Source organism: Thunnus maccoyii, chromosome 3 (assembly GCF_910596095.1).
Source record: "Thunnus maccoyii chromosome 3, fThuMac1.1, whole genome shotgun sequence".
NCBI lineage: Eukaryota > Metazoa > Chordata > Actinopteri > Scombriformes > Scombridae > Thunnus > Thunnus maccoyii.
The window spans coordinates 13301713-13319918 of NC_056535.1; the positions used below are offsets into that span (position 1 = coordinate 13301713).

General features: G+C 41.0%; 1 protein-coding gene across 4 annotated transcripts in view; it reads left to right on the top strand.

Moving 5' to 3' along the window:
* kif21b (kinesin family member 21B) overlaps nucleotides 1–18206 on the top strand; it is a 66093-nt gene that overhangs the window by 38012 nt on the left and 9875 nt on the right. For 2 of the 4 annotated variants that reach the window (XM_042405784.1, XM_042405785.1), the window contains exons 17-32: nucleotides 162–478; nucleotides 694–874; nucleotides 1073–1276; nucleotides 1419–1520; nucleotides 2188–2353; nucleotides 2602–2662; nucleotides 2874–2922; nucleotides 3715–3959; nucleotides 5033–5101; nucleotides 5253–5363; nucleotides 8803–8841; nucleotides 11850–11986; nucleotides 12866–13046; nucleotides 13380–13544; nucleotides 14103–14220; nucleotides 14364–14534. In XM_042405784.1, the coding sequence (XP_042261718.1) occupies nucleotides 162–478; nucleotides 694–874; nucleotides 1073–1276; nucleotides 1419–1520; nucleotides 2188–2353; nucleotides 2602–2662; nucleotides 2874–2922; nucleotides 3715–3959; nucleotides 5033–5101; nucleotides 5253–5363; nucleotides 8803–8841; nucleotides 11850–11986; nucleotides 12866–13046; nucleotides 13380–13544; nucleotides 14103–14220; nucleotides 14364–14534 (2316 nt within the window). The remainder of the gene's footprint in view (nucleotides 1–161; nucleotides 479–693; nucleotides 875–1072; nucleotides 1277–1418; nucleotides 1521–2187; nucleotides 2354–2601; nucleotides 2663–2873; nucleotides 2923–3714; nucleotides 3960–5032; nucleotides 5102–5252; nucleotides 5364–8802; nucleotides 8842–11849; nucleotides 11987–12865; nucleotides 13047–13379; nucleotides 13545–14102; nucleotides 14221–14363; nucleotides 14535–18206) is intronic. The other 2 variants (XM_042405782.1, XM_042405783.1) reach the window with 2 other exon arrangements.

Genomic DNA, 18206 nt, shown 5'->3' on the forward strand with positions numbered 1-18206 from the left:
AATCCTTTTATTCAGCGTTTCATCTTAAGTTTGATCAACACTTTGCAAGCCTGTTGTGTAAAAAGCAATCATGTTCAACTCAGGAATCTAATTAAATGTAGATGAAGAATTAATAACACACATTAAAAAGAAACTCTGTCTTTCTCCCATCTGTCCATCAGTACCAGATCCGTGCGCTGGAGTCTCAGAAGCGGCAGCAGGAGCTGGTGCTGCGCAGGAAGACTCAGGAGGTGACCGCCCTGCGGAGGCTGGCCAAGCCCATGTCAGACCGCGTGGCTGGGCGTGTGGCCCGTTGGAACCAGACCCCCCCGGTTACGGACTCTGGAGCCGAATTATCAGCCAGCACTACAGCAAGCAGCTCTGAACCTGAGACTAGCAGGACTGTGAGCGGGCTGGTGCGGCAGTGGAACAACAAAAACAATGTTTACGGATACATGGCAGAGAGCGAGGGGAGCATGGATGGTACACGGGTGATTGGGTAAGATGGGATCATGTCGTTGTTTGCATTTGTCAGTGGGAATGCTTATTGCTTTTCATCAGGGATTGTCAGTTGGCAGTCTTTCTATCTCTTTATATCTTCCCTCTCTATTGTTTCTGTCACATTTTTCATACTCCTCCTCTCTCCTCTTTTTTACCTTACCCCCCCTCTGCCTTCTCTCATCATCCCATCATCTCTTTGTCTCCTCCAACCAGTAGGAAGAAGTTGCAGCGTAAGCCAGTGGGTCTGGGCAATGTTGCTGCAGCGGGCAGAGCCAGCAGCTTCTCTAAATCAGCTCGTCAGAAGTGGCAAGCACTCGAGCGTCGCATTATGGACATTGTCATGCAGAGGATGACCATAGCTAATGTGGAAGCTGACATGGATCGCCTCATCAAGGTAGGAATGGCACTGGCATTTTAACTCTATATTGAAGGGAAGAAAGTGCTATATTATTTATTTTCTGGGATGACACTTGTTTTGGTGGATGTAGCATAAAATGTAAATATAATGTAGTGCTGTCTGTTATGTAATAATGCTCTGACTTATTTTTGTTTTGCTGTGTGTCCATTTGTACCTATGCTGTTGTTGAGTCAGAAGCGAGAGGAGCTGACAGCCCAGCAGGAGGCGCTCTCACATAAGAGGGAGGTACTAATGGCGGAGGGGGAGGGACCAGAAGCAGAGGACCGCCTCCTACAGGAAATCAATGAGGACATTGAGGTGCTGAACGCCAATGTAGACTACATAAATGACAGCCTGTCTGACTGCCAGGCCACCATTGTACAGATAGAGGAGACTAAGGTATGAATATGCACGCAAACACACACACACACACACATACACACACACACACACACACACACACACTGCTGTATGCTTGCTGTCCAATTGTGAGTAGTGACTGCAGGCTTCCAGTGATGTCTGGTTTTGTGTTTTCCTGCAGGATGAGCTGGACTCAGTGGACACCTCAGTGGTGATCAGCTCCTGCTCCCTGGCAGAAGCCCGCCACCTGCTGGACCACTTTCTGAAGGCCTCCATAGAAAAGGTAAGTTATCATATAGCAGCACATGTAGCAGTATTAATATTTATTGACAATAAAGTTGTACATAATACTGCTTTAGCTTCTCCATGCATCTTGTAAATAGGTGAGCTTGTGCCAGAAACTTCCACCAAGTGTTGTAACAATTTCCAGTTTTGTAGCTGTGTAAAATGTGTCAACATCATTTTGGAGTAAATTATCATTTAAAATTAAAATTTGATAAAATATGTAGATAAAAGCACTACACTGGCCTATTTTAACCCCCCAAAATATATTTTTCTTAAAAAATGTTTTCACATCATTATTTTAGGTGTTTTCTGCTTTGTTTAAATGCAGTAAATAGAAAATGAAGGTTGCTATGGCAAAATGTATTAAATGTAAATGTTTTTTTATACTTTATGTTGCAATGCCTTGAATTTATACTCAGTACTATAAGTGAGTGAAGTGTGGACACAGTGAATAATGGTTAGGGTGTCATCTAGTGGTGTCTCTATGTACTGCAAGTAGTTCAGATCAATTTTAGGGACGGATACATAATGTATCTGAATGTACGTAGATTAGTCAGAGACATGATTGAGTTACTATTGTGTGTGTCTGAATGATCATTCTTTGTGTGTGTGTGTGTGTGTGTGTGTGTGTGTGTGTGTGTGTGTGTGTGTGTGTGTGTACTTAGAGCTTACAGGTGGCTCAGAAGGAGGCTCAGATCAGACTGCTGGAGGGCCAGCTGAGACAGACAGATGTGATTGGCTCATCCCACAATCACATCATCCTTGATGCCCTGCGAGAAAAGGCAGAATACATCCCTGAACTCCAGGCTCTCATCCATAACGTGCAGCAGGGTGAGGGATGTTTTTCTTGTTAGTATGTGTCAATGTGTGAGACTTCATATAGTATGAGGACTTACATCTTTTTTACTTTAATTCTCCCTTTCCCTCTTTCTATTTAAGCTTGTTTCAGTACACATTGTAGCACAATGTTAACATGTTAAAATCATTGTGGGACGTGTGGTTGTGAATTAGTTTGCGGCACATAATGTAGTGTGTGGTGTACTGTGGGCTAACAAGATGTGTGTTTTGTGTGTGTCCAGAAAATGGTTACGCCAGCACAGACGAGGAGCCTTCTGAGTTTAGCCAAGCCTCTGACAGCAGGTGAAATTGTAGTCTGCTCGCCTACACAACATCCTTCATACACAACATCCACCTCTCACCATTAACCTCTTTAAAAAAAAACATTTACTACACTCTGCCAAAGTCACTTATCTTCAAACATACTGTCATTTTAAAAATATGTACTCCATTTCTTATTTTTTCCCTGTACATGTGTATATTTTTCTGATTCTACTTTCCTCTCTTCCTCCAGTGTATCTCAAATGAAAGAATCCAACAGCCAGGATGATTTCAAAGTGAAGGTACAGCTGCTTTTATTGCTAAAGCACACAGTATTCATCCACCCATTACAGATGTTGCAGATGAAGACAGAAACCAGCTTTAAATCCAGACAAACTTGGTCAAAATGTCCTTGGTCTAGTTTCCTTAAATCCAGATATAACATTACTTACATATTCCCTCTCAGATTAGATTTATTTTTTAGTGTCAGTACTAAAAACATGAGGTCGAGCTGCATGTTTGAGTGTCCAAACCATCAGACCTTTTATGAATCACTGACCCTGTATGTTATCAGACAATATTAATGTTTTACTGTAGTTTGGACCCTTTTCACTGTCGACATACAGTACGTGTCACAGTTGGCCTGTCAGAGTAGCTGCAGTTCTTCTTTGCAACCATAAGGTGGCAGTAGAAGCAAACACTTAAAATTATCCGCCTTCCCTACAGCCTGATTTCATATTCTGTAGAAGAACCTCTGATTTGACACCAATTCCTCTTATACTCTTGTTAATGCTTCATCCTCCCTCCTTCATTGTGTTTTTCATTTTTGTTTTTTCTCTTTCCAACCTTTATTTGACCCCACAATGGTTGCTGTCTCTAGCTTGAATGTTTTACTGTTTTCATATTCTCTCTGCGCTTTTCCCGGCTGAGGAATGTTTTCAGGCGGCATCTTAATTTCCTCTTGTGCCTTCATTAATTTCAGTCTTTGTATTTATTTTATCTCTGTTTTTCATATCCCACTATCTTTCTTCTCTCTCATTTCGCTCTCCTTCTATGTTCTTTTGTAACACAAATGGTGCACATTTCCCACACAGATGGAGCCTCGTCTGTCCGCTCAGATTAAAGCGATTTCGGCAGAGTATCTGGGTCCCATCCTGGACCCCTCATCAGGCAGCAAGCAGCAGTACATTACCAAGTCTCTGGCCTCACTGACAGACATTCAGGAGGATGGCCTCAGCCTGGCGACAGGGAGCCTTGGGCTCAGCCTCTCCCTGAGAGACACCTACCACAGGGACCGTGCGTCCCGCACCATCAGCCTGCCCGTCAGGGGACACACCTTGTAAGTCATGAAGATAAGAAGAAAAGGTGTAAATAATAATGATCACTGAGACTTAGTCAAAGTCAGACACATCTCTTATTGTTTTACCTGAAAGGGAAGGGGGAGTAACAAGTATGAGTCTCAGCTTGGTTAGAGTCTCCTTCAAATCCCCACAGTAATAAACACTGCTGACATGGATTGCTGGAGAATGGACCCATAACTATGTAAATATAGTAAGGCTGCAACTAATGATTATTTCATTCTTGATTAATCTGCTGATTAACTTCTCGATTAATTGATAAGTTATTTGCTGTCCAAAAATGGTGAGAAATGTAGATTACTGTTTCCCAAAGAAGAGGTGATGTCCTCAAATGTCTTCTTTCTTCCTGACCAACAGTCCATAACCCAAAGATATTTAGTGTACTATCATAGAAGACTAAATAAACCAGAAAATATTTACATTTGAGAAGCTAGAATCAGAGAATTTGGATTATTTTCTTGACCCAAAACAATAAATCAATTATCAAAATAGTTAGCAATACATTTTTTTGTCAATCGACTAATTGTTGCAGCTGTAAAACATAGAAAGTCTTGCTGGAACAAACCAACAAACAGAATACAAACTAAAGAAACACTGTGTAATGTCAAAATATATCAACTTTATATCAAGAAAACTAAAAATGGTTTTACATTTCATTTCCAGATGAAATAAGTTTCTGGAGACAAACTTGTCAGACATTTTTGTGTCTATTTCCGACTGCACATTTCCAAGCTAACAACCACTGAAAACCTGCTAGAAGCATGACATTTTTTAGGTTATGGAACTGCCTCAGGGAATTCAATGAAATTTGCATCAGTCCTTTGGGATGGGAAGTCTGGATGTTTGCAGTTTGATATTTAAAGAAATGAGTCTGCCAGTTGCTTTAGTCTGCTAGAAACACTGCTAATTGCATTAAACCCTTGTCGCTTCTAGATTCCCGCCAGAGTCCATTTTACATGCTGTAGATGTGTATCATCCTCATGTCATTAACACCTGTGTACTCCCTTGAAGAATACTTAGTTTGCTTTTGTGTGTATGTGTGTGTGTGCGTCAGTCCCAGGCAGTCTCGGGGTTATGACACTTCCCCTATAACAAGGAGGAAATCTTACGACCGCGCGTACAGGTACATGCACTGTGATGCTCGAATTCAAGATTTTCTGTAGGCAGATCAATCACATTGTTTGCCTGTGTGATGCAGTTTGCCCCAGCTTTTTCAAACCCCTCACCTCTTCGCTCTTCTTGTCCTTCCTCACCCGTAATCTCCCCCTTATCAGGCCCACTGACGGCTATACTCCCCCCTCCTCCCCTCCTCTGAGGACCAGGAACGACCGCAACGTCTTCTCAAGGCTCACCAGCAACCAAACTCAAGGTTCTGCTCTGGACAAGTGAGTACATTTACTCCCACTCTTACACAGATGCACGCACACACTGCTTTTGTCCTTTTGTTCCCACATGTCATCTGATCAATTCAGTCCCACTTTGAACCATTCTTTTCTTTCTTTTACTTCTCTTCCGTGGTTGAAGGTCTTTAGTGGCCCAGTAGATTTGCTGAAGGTCAGGCCTTTTGAGAGGAAAGTGCATTTGTCCGTAGTATAGATGAGCTTCTTAAGAGTTGCAACTGTTTATCTGAAGATGAATCCCACTTTTGGACTTTTCATCCGGCATTAATGTAGTTCCTGAGGGGACAGATGGCGCAAACGTTCACAGAATCCAGGTGTAAAATGCGCTCAAGAGGCATTGAAAATCTGATCAGCCAAGCCACAACTACAGGCGACTCAAGATGCATTAGCAACACTAACTAGAAGGTGTAATTGCGGCATGTTCCCAATCCATATATAGGAGTTAAAAGGAAACAAATGAAGACCAGGAGGCAGACAGCTCAGATAGCAACATCCTTTCTAGAAACATACTGTCAGGACACAAGATGCAGTGAGATTGGTCAGTTTTGAGATGATGCAATTATGCACAATGATGTACATGATTGCATTGTGGCAATAGAAGAAGAAATCAGCTTGTATAATCTTATATTATCCAAAAAAAGGAAAACAGCCCAGCAATAAATCATATCTTCTAATATTCAGGTTTTGTTGACAATCTGTCAGAGAGAAGTTGATTTAAATTAATGATTTTTGAGGCTACCGTTAGTGCTGGTGTTGAATTAGCAATTATACTGAAATATGTTTCTAACGTTATTTTTTCATCCTATTTACATACATACAAGGTAAAAGAAGAGTAGAAATACCTCTCAGTGTATGAATGTATAATCCAGCCATGTCAGATGCAGAAACAATGTGGACATTAGACGCATGTTAATGTCAGCGGCGAAGGTGCTGAGTCCGGAATTAGCTGAAATGAATCAAAAATGAATTAGGGGTGTTGTGTTTTGTGTGAGTGTGCTGTCCGTGTGAATATTTGTGCTTGTGTTTGTGAGTCGGAGCCTGTGGGTCCTCATTATCTGGAGCAGGGGTAGGTAAATGAGTTGGCTTTTGTCATCTTTCGATGCACCTGTTGTCATTGGGCGCCATTTTGAATTGACTCAGGGTGACAGTGTGGAAGGATATTTATGTTTAGGGTCTTGCAGGTTCCCTTCCTTTAGTGCATGATGCAGGAGGATGAAACAGCGTGAGTTTTTTTCTTTTCATCTTTGGCTGCACAGGTAGAATTTGTATTGTTGCATTTTGATGGAAGGAATTAACATCATTTTGCTTTCAGTGCAAAAATGCCAGACACATTTTGCACCCTTGTTTTAAGTGGGTTGTGTTAGAAAAGAAACTTTTAAAATGTTTACTGTATCCAAAGATTTTCACCCAAGATTCATCGTTTGAACCATCATTTATTTTATTTTGTGTGGTTTGGTTGTCCCAACATTACTAACACTGACCTGACTGACACTTTATTCATCATCACCAGCATAAATTCACAGCAAAATGAAGCTAATTTATTAAAAAATTAATTAGAAAGCCAGTATGAATCATCTGTATGAATTCGGTGTAATTGGCTGTTAAATTAGAAGCTGTCTGCTATGCAAAGAAGAAGATTGTGATGTTCTCAAGTACATCTTTGCAAGTTCACGAAACCTATTAACATGCAGTAAGACTTTTTTTAATGATTATAATCTGCTTCTGTTTTTTAACTGATTTATATTTGAGTAGATTGATTGCCAGTATGGCAGGGATCAAGCATTTGACACGGATTTGAAAGACACGTGTGAATAAGTTGAAATCAAAACAAACATTTCTCTCTTCATCTTTTCTTGGATAACGAGGATTTGAATCCCAGATCCTTTTTTAATCTTCACATTATATTTGCATCCTCCAAAACCAATGAATTTTAAAAGGATTTTGTGTTGAGAGTCTGTGAGAAATGCAGATATGACTATGCTAATAGCCAACATGGCCAGCAGTAAATACCAAGAAATGCAGGAATTTCTATCAGCTTTTAACACTTTTGTTCCCTGCAGACATATCCAGGGCCATTTTGTTTTATTATTTCATGCTCAGAGTGTAAAGCACAGGCTCTCATGGTGACAAACCTGAGGCTATAAAATATTTACAATATAATAACACTTTTATTGCACTGTCACACACATATCAGCCTTTCCCTTTGAGCTATTGTGGATGCATGGGTGTGGTCTGAATTTTTCTTCCTCGGCAACTCTGAGCGCAGCGGTCTCTGAGTTTGATTGACGAGTTTATCCACCAATCGACTGGATATACCCTTCTGTTAACCCTGTTTGCAATCCCCTGTGTCTTTTCTGTATTAATTCCCTGAAGATGGCTGGAAGGAGTAGATGTAGGAGGGGACACTGACATAACAGGAGGTATACACTCATAGAGGATAAGCACTAAAAAAGTGTAAAAATTGTAATGTGCAGTTGTTGGACCTCTGTGTATGACTATCCTGGCACCAGTGCCTCCTCCTCGACTGCTTCTTTGTTTCTTTCTGTACCTTTTTTCTGCTTTGTTCAAATGAATGGTTGGACATTTTGGGAAATACACTTATTCACCTTCTTGCAGAGTTAGCTGAGAAGATTGATACCACTCTAGCTTATCTTAGCATAAAGTCTGGTAACAGGGGAAAACAGCTAGCCTGGCTCTATCCCAAGCTAACAAAACTAGCACCTCTAAAGCTCACTAATTAACACATAACATGTAGCTTGTTTAATAAGTACAAACCCGAAGTGTAGAAATACAAAAGAAACAAATGAGGTACAACATGTTAATCAGTAAGTTTAATAGGTGCTGATAGGCTGATTCGTTTCACCTTTGGACAGAGCCAGGCTAGCTGTATCCCCTTGTTTCCAGTCTTTATGCTAAGATAAGATAACCAGCTAATGGCTGTAATTTTATATTTACCGGGCAGCTAAGAGAATGGTATTGATCTTCTCAGCAGACTCTTGGAAAGAAAGCAAAGTATTTCTCAAAATGTCCAGCTGTTTCTTTAAACATTCAACCTTTAATGTTAGCCCTAACACTGCTATGGAAAAGTCTAGTCTGTGCTTAGCGTGGGTGTATCCAAACATGCTTTACCAAGAAAAACATCACCAGACATCAGTCAAGGAACAGAGCCTGTTCAGTGGTTACTTTTGAAAGGAAGCTCAATTTATGGCAAACTGCCTGATAATCACTGAACAAGCTTTGCAGTTGACTGAGCTTTCCTGCCACTTTGTGCACTGCTTTATATCTAAAACCCTTCCTCTAGTCACTCCTCCCTGTAACCCTTTGCCAGTAACCCTTCTGTCTTTCCTTAGCGTGGTTAACCCTTTCCTCTCCCCGCCCAATCCCTCCCCCCACCCCCTCCTTCCTGCTCCTCTTCTGCCTCCAGGTCGGATGACAGCGACTCCTCGCTCTCCGAGGTGCTCAGGTAGACGAACTGTGTCTGTCACTCTCTGTCATTCTGTCTTGCCATTTGCCTGTAAACTCACCTGGTGTCATCTCGTCTCCACCGGTAGTCAGCGCGTCGCCTGGCCTGTCCTCTGTTTTTTTTTTCCCTCCACGGGTAGGGTTGTTGTGGTGCATGTTTTAACCACACCCGGCTCCCTTGACCCGTCGGTCCACCTGTGTGATGTTGTATTTCTCAGTGATGTTGCTCACACGCAAGACCTGAATGAACCTCAGCACATTTTAGCAGGCTGTAGAAAAACCTCCAAGACTGGAATCACCACCTGATAATTTAATGGTTTACTTGTCAGGCAGGCATGGTTAGTCTTAATTATGTAACTACAACAAGGTTAGAAAACATAGGACTTAAAGGAATAGTTTGACATTTTGGGAAACTGCAGCCATTAACCAGATAGTTTAGCTGAGCATAAAGACGTGAAACGGGGGGAAACAGCTAACCTTGTGCTGTCTGAAAGTAACAAAATCTGCCTACCAGCACCTTTAAAGCTCACTGATTAATAATTATATCTTGTTTGTTTAATCCTTACCAACACTGAAGTGTAAAAATGTCAAATTGTGGTTTTACAGGGATTATGTGTGGGAGTATATATTGACGGGGCGCAGTGACTCCTGGAGTCTTGTTGTCACAGTGAGTTTGCCAGGCAACCAGATAGACTCCAGTTTTTATGCTTCTGTGTTTGTACGGATTAAACACAATACAACACGGTAATTGGTGAGCTTTAGAGGTGCTGGAAGGCAGATTTTTTTTCTTTTTTTTGGACATAGCTCATCTTTCTCTTGGCAAGAAAACAAATACGCATATTTCCCAAAATGCTGAACTATTCCTGTAAGGCAATGATGTATGATTATATAATGATGTTAAAAACAGAATTGTCTCCTCATTCTGATCAACCCTTTTTCATTCTGTATCTTTATCTCTCACACACACACACACACACACGCACGCACGCACGCACGCAGGCACACACACACACACACACACACACACACACACACACACACACACACACACACACACACACACACAAATAGATGCACCTCTCACAGAGGCCCTTCTGTCTGTTTTTCTGTATACTGCAGAGAGCACACACTGATCTCCCTCCATGTTTTCATTAGTCTGCTGGTCTCTTGGTGCTTGGCCATTTGGACCAGCACAGAGCTGTAAGACATAGAGTGCTGCTTTAAAAGATAAAGTATTTAAATAATAATAATGTTGTCCTGGCAGGTAAACCAAGTAGATGTCTTTGTTGTCTTTAAACAACAGTTAGGTAAGGTAGAAGAAATTATGTTTTTATTCATTTTAAAAACAATAAAATGATTAACTGACAACATGATTTGGTTAACAGCCTTCGGAGTGATGAGGTTCATTCAAATAAAACTGCACCCCAAATTCTTTGTCTGCTAGTTTTTAAAAAATCTTCCTTTCCCTCTCTTCTCCATATATTCAGAGTTCATACTAAGAAATGTCAGTTTTTTCCTCTTTTTATCAAAGTAATACTTTTTTTTTTCAATCATCTTTTCAAAATTGAAATTGAACCAAAAAGAGGGTGGGACAGATTATATATGATGCTGTGTTCACTCCATATACCTGCCAACACAGTCAGATTCTACAGCTGTGCAGAAGCTGCTAATCTGACTATGTTGTCGACTTGTTACATCTCTCACTTACCCACATGTACCACATCTACCCTTTTCCCTTGGCCCAAAAAGGCGATTGGCTGTGGAGTTGCTGAACTGAGCTGGATGTTGCATGTGTTGATGATGACGTTTCAGGACGTTGTGCTGTGGTTTATTTTTGAGTTGGAGGCTGCTGTGGAGTCGGTCGTCCAGGCGGTGGCTGTCATTAACAATTGTTTTCAGCTTATTCTGTGCAAGTCGGTTCTCTTTTGTGTTTTTTATGAAACTTGGCAGACATGCATGCAGTCTTTTTCACTGGCTGATGATTGACTTTTTTTTATTTTGGTTGGTATTTTTATGCATCGTAAAAAAAGATATACAGAAAGTAAGGTGTAGTGTTTTTTGATTTGACGTGTGTATTTGTGTGTGTGTGCTTTCACACTGGGACACCAGTGTACATGCAGGCACAGAAAAGGAGCATGTTGGCATTCTTGACAAGATTCAAGCACCCCCCTCTGTATTTTGCTCACTCTGTGCAGAAACAAGTCTGCCCTGAGTTTTGTGTGTAATCACAGATTCTCTTTTCCTCCTCACATCCTCCGGCTCTCCCCCACTGTTTTGCTCTTTATCTCACTTCTTCCTTCTCCACCTCACCCTCTCTCACACACACACACAAATACACACTCACACACACACTAACCACCACGGTGTTATTAGGAAGCCCACCAGGGACCAATTTTCCCACATTCCTCACTCTTCTTCTCACACTCGCCCTGTTCTGTCTCACTCTGCTGACTGCTCTCCAGGCACTCTGGGACTCTGGCCTGTCAGTGGGACATAGATTGGGGGGAGGGTGGGGGGCAGGATTTCAGCAAGAGAGACTGAGTGCACATAATGTAGAAGAAGCTGTGTGTGTGTGTGAGAGAGAGAGAGAGAGAGAGAGAGACAGAAAGACAAGTTGAATAGGAAAACAGCTCTAACTGTTGTAGTGCCTTAATTGGGCTTTTGCACAACAAAAAAAAAAAGGGAAGGAGGGGGAGTGGAGTCAGAGAGAGAGTCAGAGTGCAAGTCAGTGTGTGTGTGTGTGTGTGTGTGTGTGTGTGTGTGTGTGTGTGTGTGTGTGTGTGTGTGTGTGTGTGTTGTGCAGTTTTCAGGGAGGTGGATTATTTGTATGTATCCAGGAAGGTTTGTATGGATTTGTGTTTTCGCTGTATAATGTAAAGATTATTTGTGTTTTTGTGTGCATGTATGTGATCGTTTCACAGTGCTTACAGCTGTAGATATGTAGAGAGAATCATCCTCGCTGATTTATACTGAAGAGAGTGTGACTCTGTATGTGTGTGTATTCTTTAGGGGTGTGATCAATCCCATCGGGGGTGTGAAGGGGGGTCGGACAGCGCCCCTTCAGTGTGTGTCTGTAGCCGAGGGCCACTCAAAGCCAGTATTGTGTGTGGACGCTACGGATGAGCTGCTGTTCACTGGATCTAAAGGTACACACACCATTAACATGATGACTAAAAAGTTTGTCACTTCAAAGCAGTTACACCATTAAAGGATTAGTTTAACATTTGGGGAAATATCATACTTATTTGCTGTCTTTTCATGAGTGAGATGAGCAGATTGATAGCACTCTCATGCATGTGTGTTAAGTATGGAGCTAGAGCCAGGAGGTGGTTAGCCTAGTTTAGCATAAAGACTGGAAACAGGGGCACACAGCTAGCTTGGCTCTGTCCAAAGGTAACTTTATATACAGTAAGTTTACAAAAAAACCTTTTTGTACGCACAAGATTAACGTGTTAATCAGTGAACTTCAGAGATGATGGTAGGCGGGTTTCGATACCTTTGGATGGAGCTAGGCTAGCTGTTTGCCCCTGGTTTCAGTCTTTATGCTAAGCTAAGCTAAGTAGCTGCTGGCTATAGCTTTATATTTACCATACAGGTGTGAGAGAGGTATCATGCTTCTCATTTAATTCTCGGCAAGAAAGCCAATAAGCAGTCAAACTATTCCTTTAATCTGTACACAGTTTGTGGTTTTGCGGTTTTTACATTTCTGTTTGTGTATGAATTAAACAACAAACAAGATACAACATGTGAATTAGTGAGCTGAAAAGGTGTAGGAAGGCATATTTTTGAACTTTGGAGAGAACCAGGCTGCTTCCAGTCATTATGCCAAGATAGACTATTATATTTCAAGACTAATTCTTTGAATTAATTTGAATTAAATGGTGTCTCAGTTTGATTACTATCACATGAGGTATGTAGAGAAAATAATAGCAAAAATAAAATCAGCTGATCCATTTTAAGCAGCAGCGGTCAGTCAAAACAATACCTCTGCACAGTAAGTGAACTACCCCTCTTTCCTCCTCTAGATCGTACCTGTAAGATGTGGAACCTGGTGACAGGTCAGGAGATTGTCACCCTGAAAGGCCACCCCAACAACGTGGTGTCAGTCAAATACTGTCCCTCCTCCTCTCTGGTCTTCTCTGTCTCTACCTCCTACATCAAGGTGTGGGACATCCGCGACGCTGCCAAGTGTGTCCGCACGCTCACGTAAGTTCCATTCGCTACAACCAGGCAGATGGAGCTGTTCAGAGCTGTTAAACTGAAAAATCGCAGCTGAGGAGAGATGTGATAGGAGTGATTTAAGAATATGCCTTTTCTGTTCAGTGATGTGTTTCAAGCAGCAAAAAAATGAAATGAGGGAAAATCTGATGTGAGATACATTTAGAGGGAATGACAACTGTAAAATTCTGCTCACTATACTTGTCTCTCTATATTTCTCCTATTTGCTTCTTCCTCTCATGTCCCCTTTGAATTATGCTTCTATTTGTGCCTTTTGTCTTATACTGTTTGTCTGCATTTGGCTTCTCTTTACCTCCACAGTTCATCGGGGCAGGTGGTTTCAGGTGACGCGTGTGCAGGCACCACCACCCGCACAATCACCTTTGCACAGGGTGAGTGTCAAATCAACCAGATAGCCCTCAATCCGTCAGGATCTGTGCTGTACGCTGCTGCTGGAAACACTGTTCGCATCTGGGACCTCAACAGGTACATTTGTTCATTCATTTTATATTTTTCCAACCAGCTCTAAATTCTTTTGACATGGATGTGGATGTATACATTCACTTGTCAGATGTTAACAAATGTGCAAACTGATTATCATCTGACAGAAGAGATTAAAAAGGCTGTCCAAAGAAAGTGCAGAGATGCAGCACTGGTGATATGAAGCATGCACATGAGCATGTTTTCTGCAAGGCACCCTTTTCTAACATCCGAGTTTTCATGGTTCTAGAGGGAAATTATTAACAGATTGGACCAGACAGTTGACGCTGACGGGCCCGGACCCATTTAATGATGCATAAGAATCCCCGGAAATGAAAAACGGATGTATTAAACATGTCTTTAGTGTCATCTATGCCTATGGCGTTGCCATGTTTCAGCAGTTTTACTTCACTCGTGAGACGGAGAGTGATTTCACTCAATGAAACAGGCACCTTGAAAATCATATTCTTGTAAATAATGAATTTCACAGCAGACCTTTGCTTCACCTCCTTTGTTACATGCCCCTGTGTGTGTGTGTGTGTGTGTGTGTGTGTGTGAGTGTAGGATGCAAGCGATGGGGAAGCTGACAGGCCATATTGGCTCCGTCATGTGTCTGACAGTGGGACAGTCTCTGCTGGGCAAAGACCAAGTAATCACTGGCTCCAAAGACCATTACGTCAAGGTAACATGAACATGAATGCGCACACACACACACACACAGCTTTAGACCATCTCCAAGTGTCAAATTTCAAGTATCATTCACCACATGAGAAGACAGATGCAGACACATCTTTTACAGTCTCCTGCTTTGTGTTCTCTCACCAGGTGTTTGACGTGGCTGAAGGAACTCTGGGTAACGTAGGCCCAGCTCATAACTTTGAGCCACCTCATTATGATGGCATTGAGTGTTTGGCTGTGCAGGGAGACGTGCTGTTCAGCGGGTCGAGAGACAACGGCATCAAAAAGTGGGATCTGGAGCAGCAGGAGCTCACTCAGGTGAGTTAGTGTGTGCATGTTTGTTTCTGTTAAGATGAGTGAGTAGTGCTTTCTTACAGCATGAAAGATGTCTCTTTCACCATGCTGAAGACATACCAACATTCAGTAAGGGTTATTTCAAATTAAGGCTTTGTTTTGCCTGATGTATTTCTTTAACACACTCTGTGAAGTCTGTATAATAATGTGAATGTGGAGTTCACATATCGAAGTTTAAAGCATGCCTCCCCTATGATCTCATGACCTTTATCATCTTGTGAGCAAAGCTAGTCTTTCTTTATGGTGTATGCTGTACAGATAGCAAACACACAGTAAAGAGGGACCGTGGTAGGTTATTGCGGTAATTCAATTCAATTTCATTTATGTAGCGCCAAATCACAACAAAAATCTTGTCAGGGCACTTTTCACATAGAACAGGTCTAGACCGTACTCTTTAATATACAGAGACCCAACAGTTCCCCCATGAGCAAGCATTTGGCGACAGCAGTAACGAAAAACTCCCCTTTAACGGGAAGAAACCTCAAGCAGAACCCGGCTCTAGGTGGGCGGCCATCTGCCTTGACCGGTTGGGTTGAAAGAGATCAGGTTGTAAGATGATTCCGTTCAGTGACGATGCCAAATTTGCTTCACTTCCTCTGTTGTGGACTATTATGTCAATTAGCTGGTCCACAGAAAACAATTATTATGATAATTAATAGACGTAAAGTAATTTGTCAAGCAAAAATGTCAAGCATTTACTAGTTTCAGCTTCTCAAATGTGTTATTTTCTCAGTTATATATATATACAGAATTATTGTTTTGACATTTTATAGACTACACCATTAAACAATAAATAAAAAGAAATAATTTATAGCTAATTCATTCATGAATTGAATCATTGGTTGGTAGTCTGGTTCCAGACCTCTGAATTCCACCCACACCTCCGATTTGTTTATTTGTTGTACCCGTTGACAGCTGTTTCTACAGACCGGAGAAACAGCCAACCAATCAGAGCTTTGTGTGTGGGATTAAGAATGTTGACATCATCTTCCTGCATAGCTTGCAAGCTACCTGCTGTAGCTACATCCAGAAAATATAGTGACAGCAAGTGGCCTCAAAAATGGAGACAGAAAAAAGTCTCACAGAAATAACAACTCATTGATTTCATTGATTGCCCTTAAAAATGTTGCAGTCTTCTAGGAACCGCTTCCACAGCCTCCATTTTCAACTGAAAATGACAGATATGTCACTCGCTACAAAACAAGCACCCAGCAAGAAATCGGCTAATAGAAACATGATGTCAGGCTGAATGAGCGAAGTGAAACGAAATGTCATTTCAGTCTGATTATCCGGTTAATTAGTTGCAGCCCCATTGTGGACATTTGACTGATCTTGAAGGTTACTTCTATAGAAGCAAAATTCATTCAAAGACACACAAGCCAGAGTAGTGAGCTAACATTTTCATCCATGATTGCCCAATTTTGACATATCTATCAAACTAGTTTGTGAAGTATTGCAGATCTTTTTCTACACACACACACACACACACACACCTTCTGTGCCCAGTAGAGACTGTGTTACTTGCTATCTGACACTGTCTCTGCTGTGACAATGAAAGGCTAAGCTGCCATTTGAGTGTTCAGTTGGTGGACAGCTTCCTGCCACCACAGTGCTCCGTTCATGTCCTCCTTTACCCAGAGTGTTCCCTCCGTGGAGAAAGTCAACAGAGTGTAATGTGGCAGAAAAGCACTTTGTCAACATCAGGGCATTAGAGCCCACTTGTATCACAGAGAAAAGTCATAGTGTGTGTGTGTGTGTGTGTGTGTGTGTGTGTGTGTTTATTTTTGTATGCATGTGTTGACTTCCATGTGTCTCTTGTGTATCCTCTGTTGCCTGCATATGTTAGAATGCATAATGTTGCACCTCGTGGGTGGATGTAGCTTACTCATTTGCATGCACAATACGCATATTAAGCAGCACTTTCTCAATTGTTTTGCATAAGTTCTGTTTAGCCTTTGTTTATCCAAACAAACAAAATAAGAAAATTGTACACTATTATTTCCACTCAAAGGCTGAATTAAATCAACACAGTCGGTGCTTTGGTCTGTGGCATATGACCTTAAACTCATTTGTGAAGCAGTCAGCACAATCCATTTCACAGCCTCTGTAACTCAGTAGTCTCTGTCTAATTATGTAATAGGATCAAATTGTTGCTTTGGGTATAATAGAACATATTACAGCAGACTTTGAACCTGCTGTGAGCTGTTTTGCTCTGACCTCTCTGTTAAAATGCATATGGCATAGTGTTTTTTTTTTCTTGAGGGACCATGTGAAGCAATTTCTTTATAATTACTGTACACTGTAGCTGAATGATTCCCAGTTGCTTGATAAATATCTTAATATACCTTCCAAAATAATTTCAGGTTTGCATGTGTATGTGTTATTCTCCAGTTAGAGGGTATTAATGGTTTGTCAACATGCTTATGCAACTAGTGCTGCAGTGTGGTGTTGCTCTCTGTGAGGTGTTTGAAAGCACTAACACATTTTACCCACTGGTGAAATGTTACAGATAATGAGGTAGTGCATGTGAGAACGTTCTCTTAATTTTTGTAAACGCTATGTACAGCTCAGTGTCAGTGGAAGGGACAGTAATGGGGTCTTAGGCTGCATTGGTGGGGACATGTTGTTTAAGTACCTTTTTTCTTCATTCTAATAATACAAACCTATTAACAATACATAAAAAACACATTTATAGTATTTTTTACTGCAAAGAAGGATGATTAAATATGATTTCAGTTTTAATTTATGAGTCTCTGAAATCTTCTGTGACCCTGTCTACATGTCAAGAGTCTTCACATGGTGTCTCAGCTGAAAATTAGAAAACTGTGCTCAACTGCATCTATAGTAGTTCTACACATGAATTAACCACACTGAACAAGGCTTCATCACTGATGCCAGATGTGCCAAATCCAATTATCTATGACCTGCTTAGTTCTTAGATCTGAATCTGATAACAATATATCAGCAAATATTCATTTTTTTACACATACACATAAGTATTTTTGATAAGGATCCCTGAAATTCAGACATTTTACAGTTGAAAAATAAAAATCTGTTGTTTGTTGTTGTTGCATAAGTACATATCTGAGAAATTTCCAACCCACAAGGTGTTGTTGTGTCACCGCAGCATGAATCCACAGCTTCATTCTACCTGCTTAAATAGCAATGAAACCAAACACTGTTGCTCTCCATCTGTATCCATTTGTGCCAGCAGGTTTATTGTTTCTATTTCTAAACGGAAATTAAAAGCAGGAGAAAGTGTCGTCTCAAAAAGTAGTTTTAATGTTCTATTGTGAATCGAACATTCTTGAGACGTACGGATTCATGCTGTTAGCTTTTCCAGTTTTTCTTTTTTATACACAATTTGTTGATTCAAAGCAGTGTGATATTTGCACTAGATGATGTGGTGCATAGAAAATGATAGCAATTTGGATAATATCACTCATAATATTTAAATCTCTCACTGCTTGGACTATTGTAGAAAAAGAATCATGTAATATAGAACGAACTGGAGCTCTGTTTCAAGATGAAATGATCTTCAGTCAAATAATACTGTTTTCTTTTATGCTCAGAAAGCCAAAGAAGGAGGGGGGGCGTCCTTTTATTTCAGCTTGTTAATGAAATACACAGGATCGG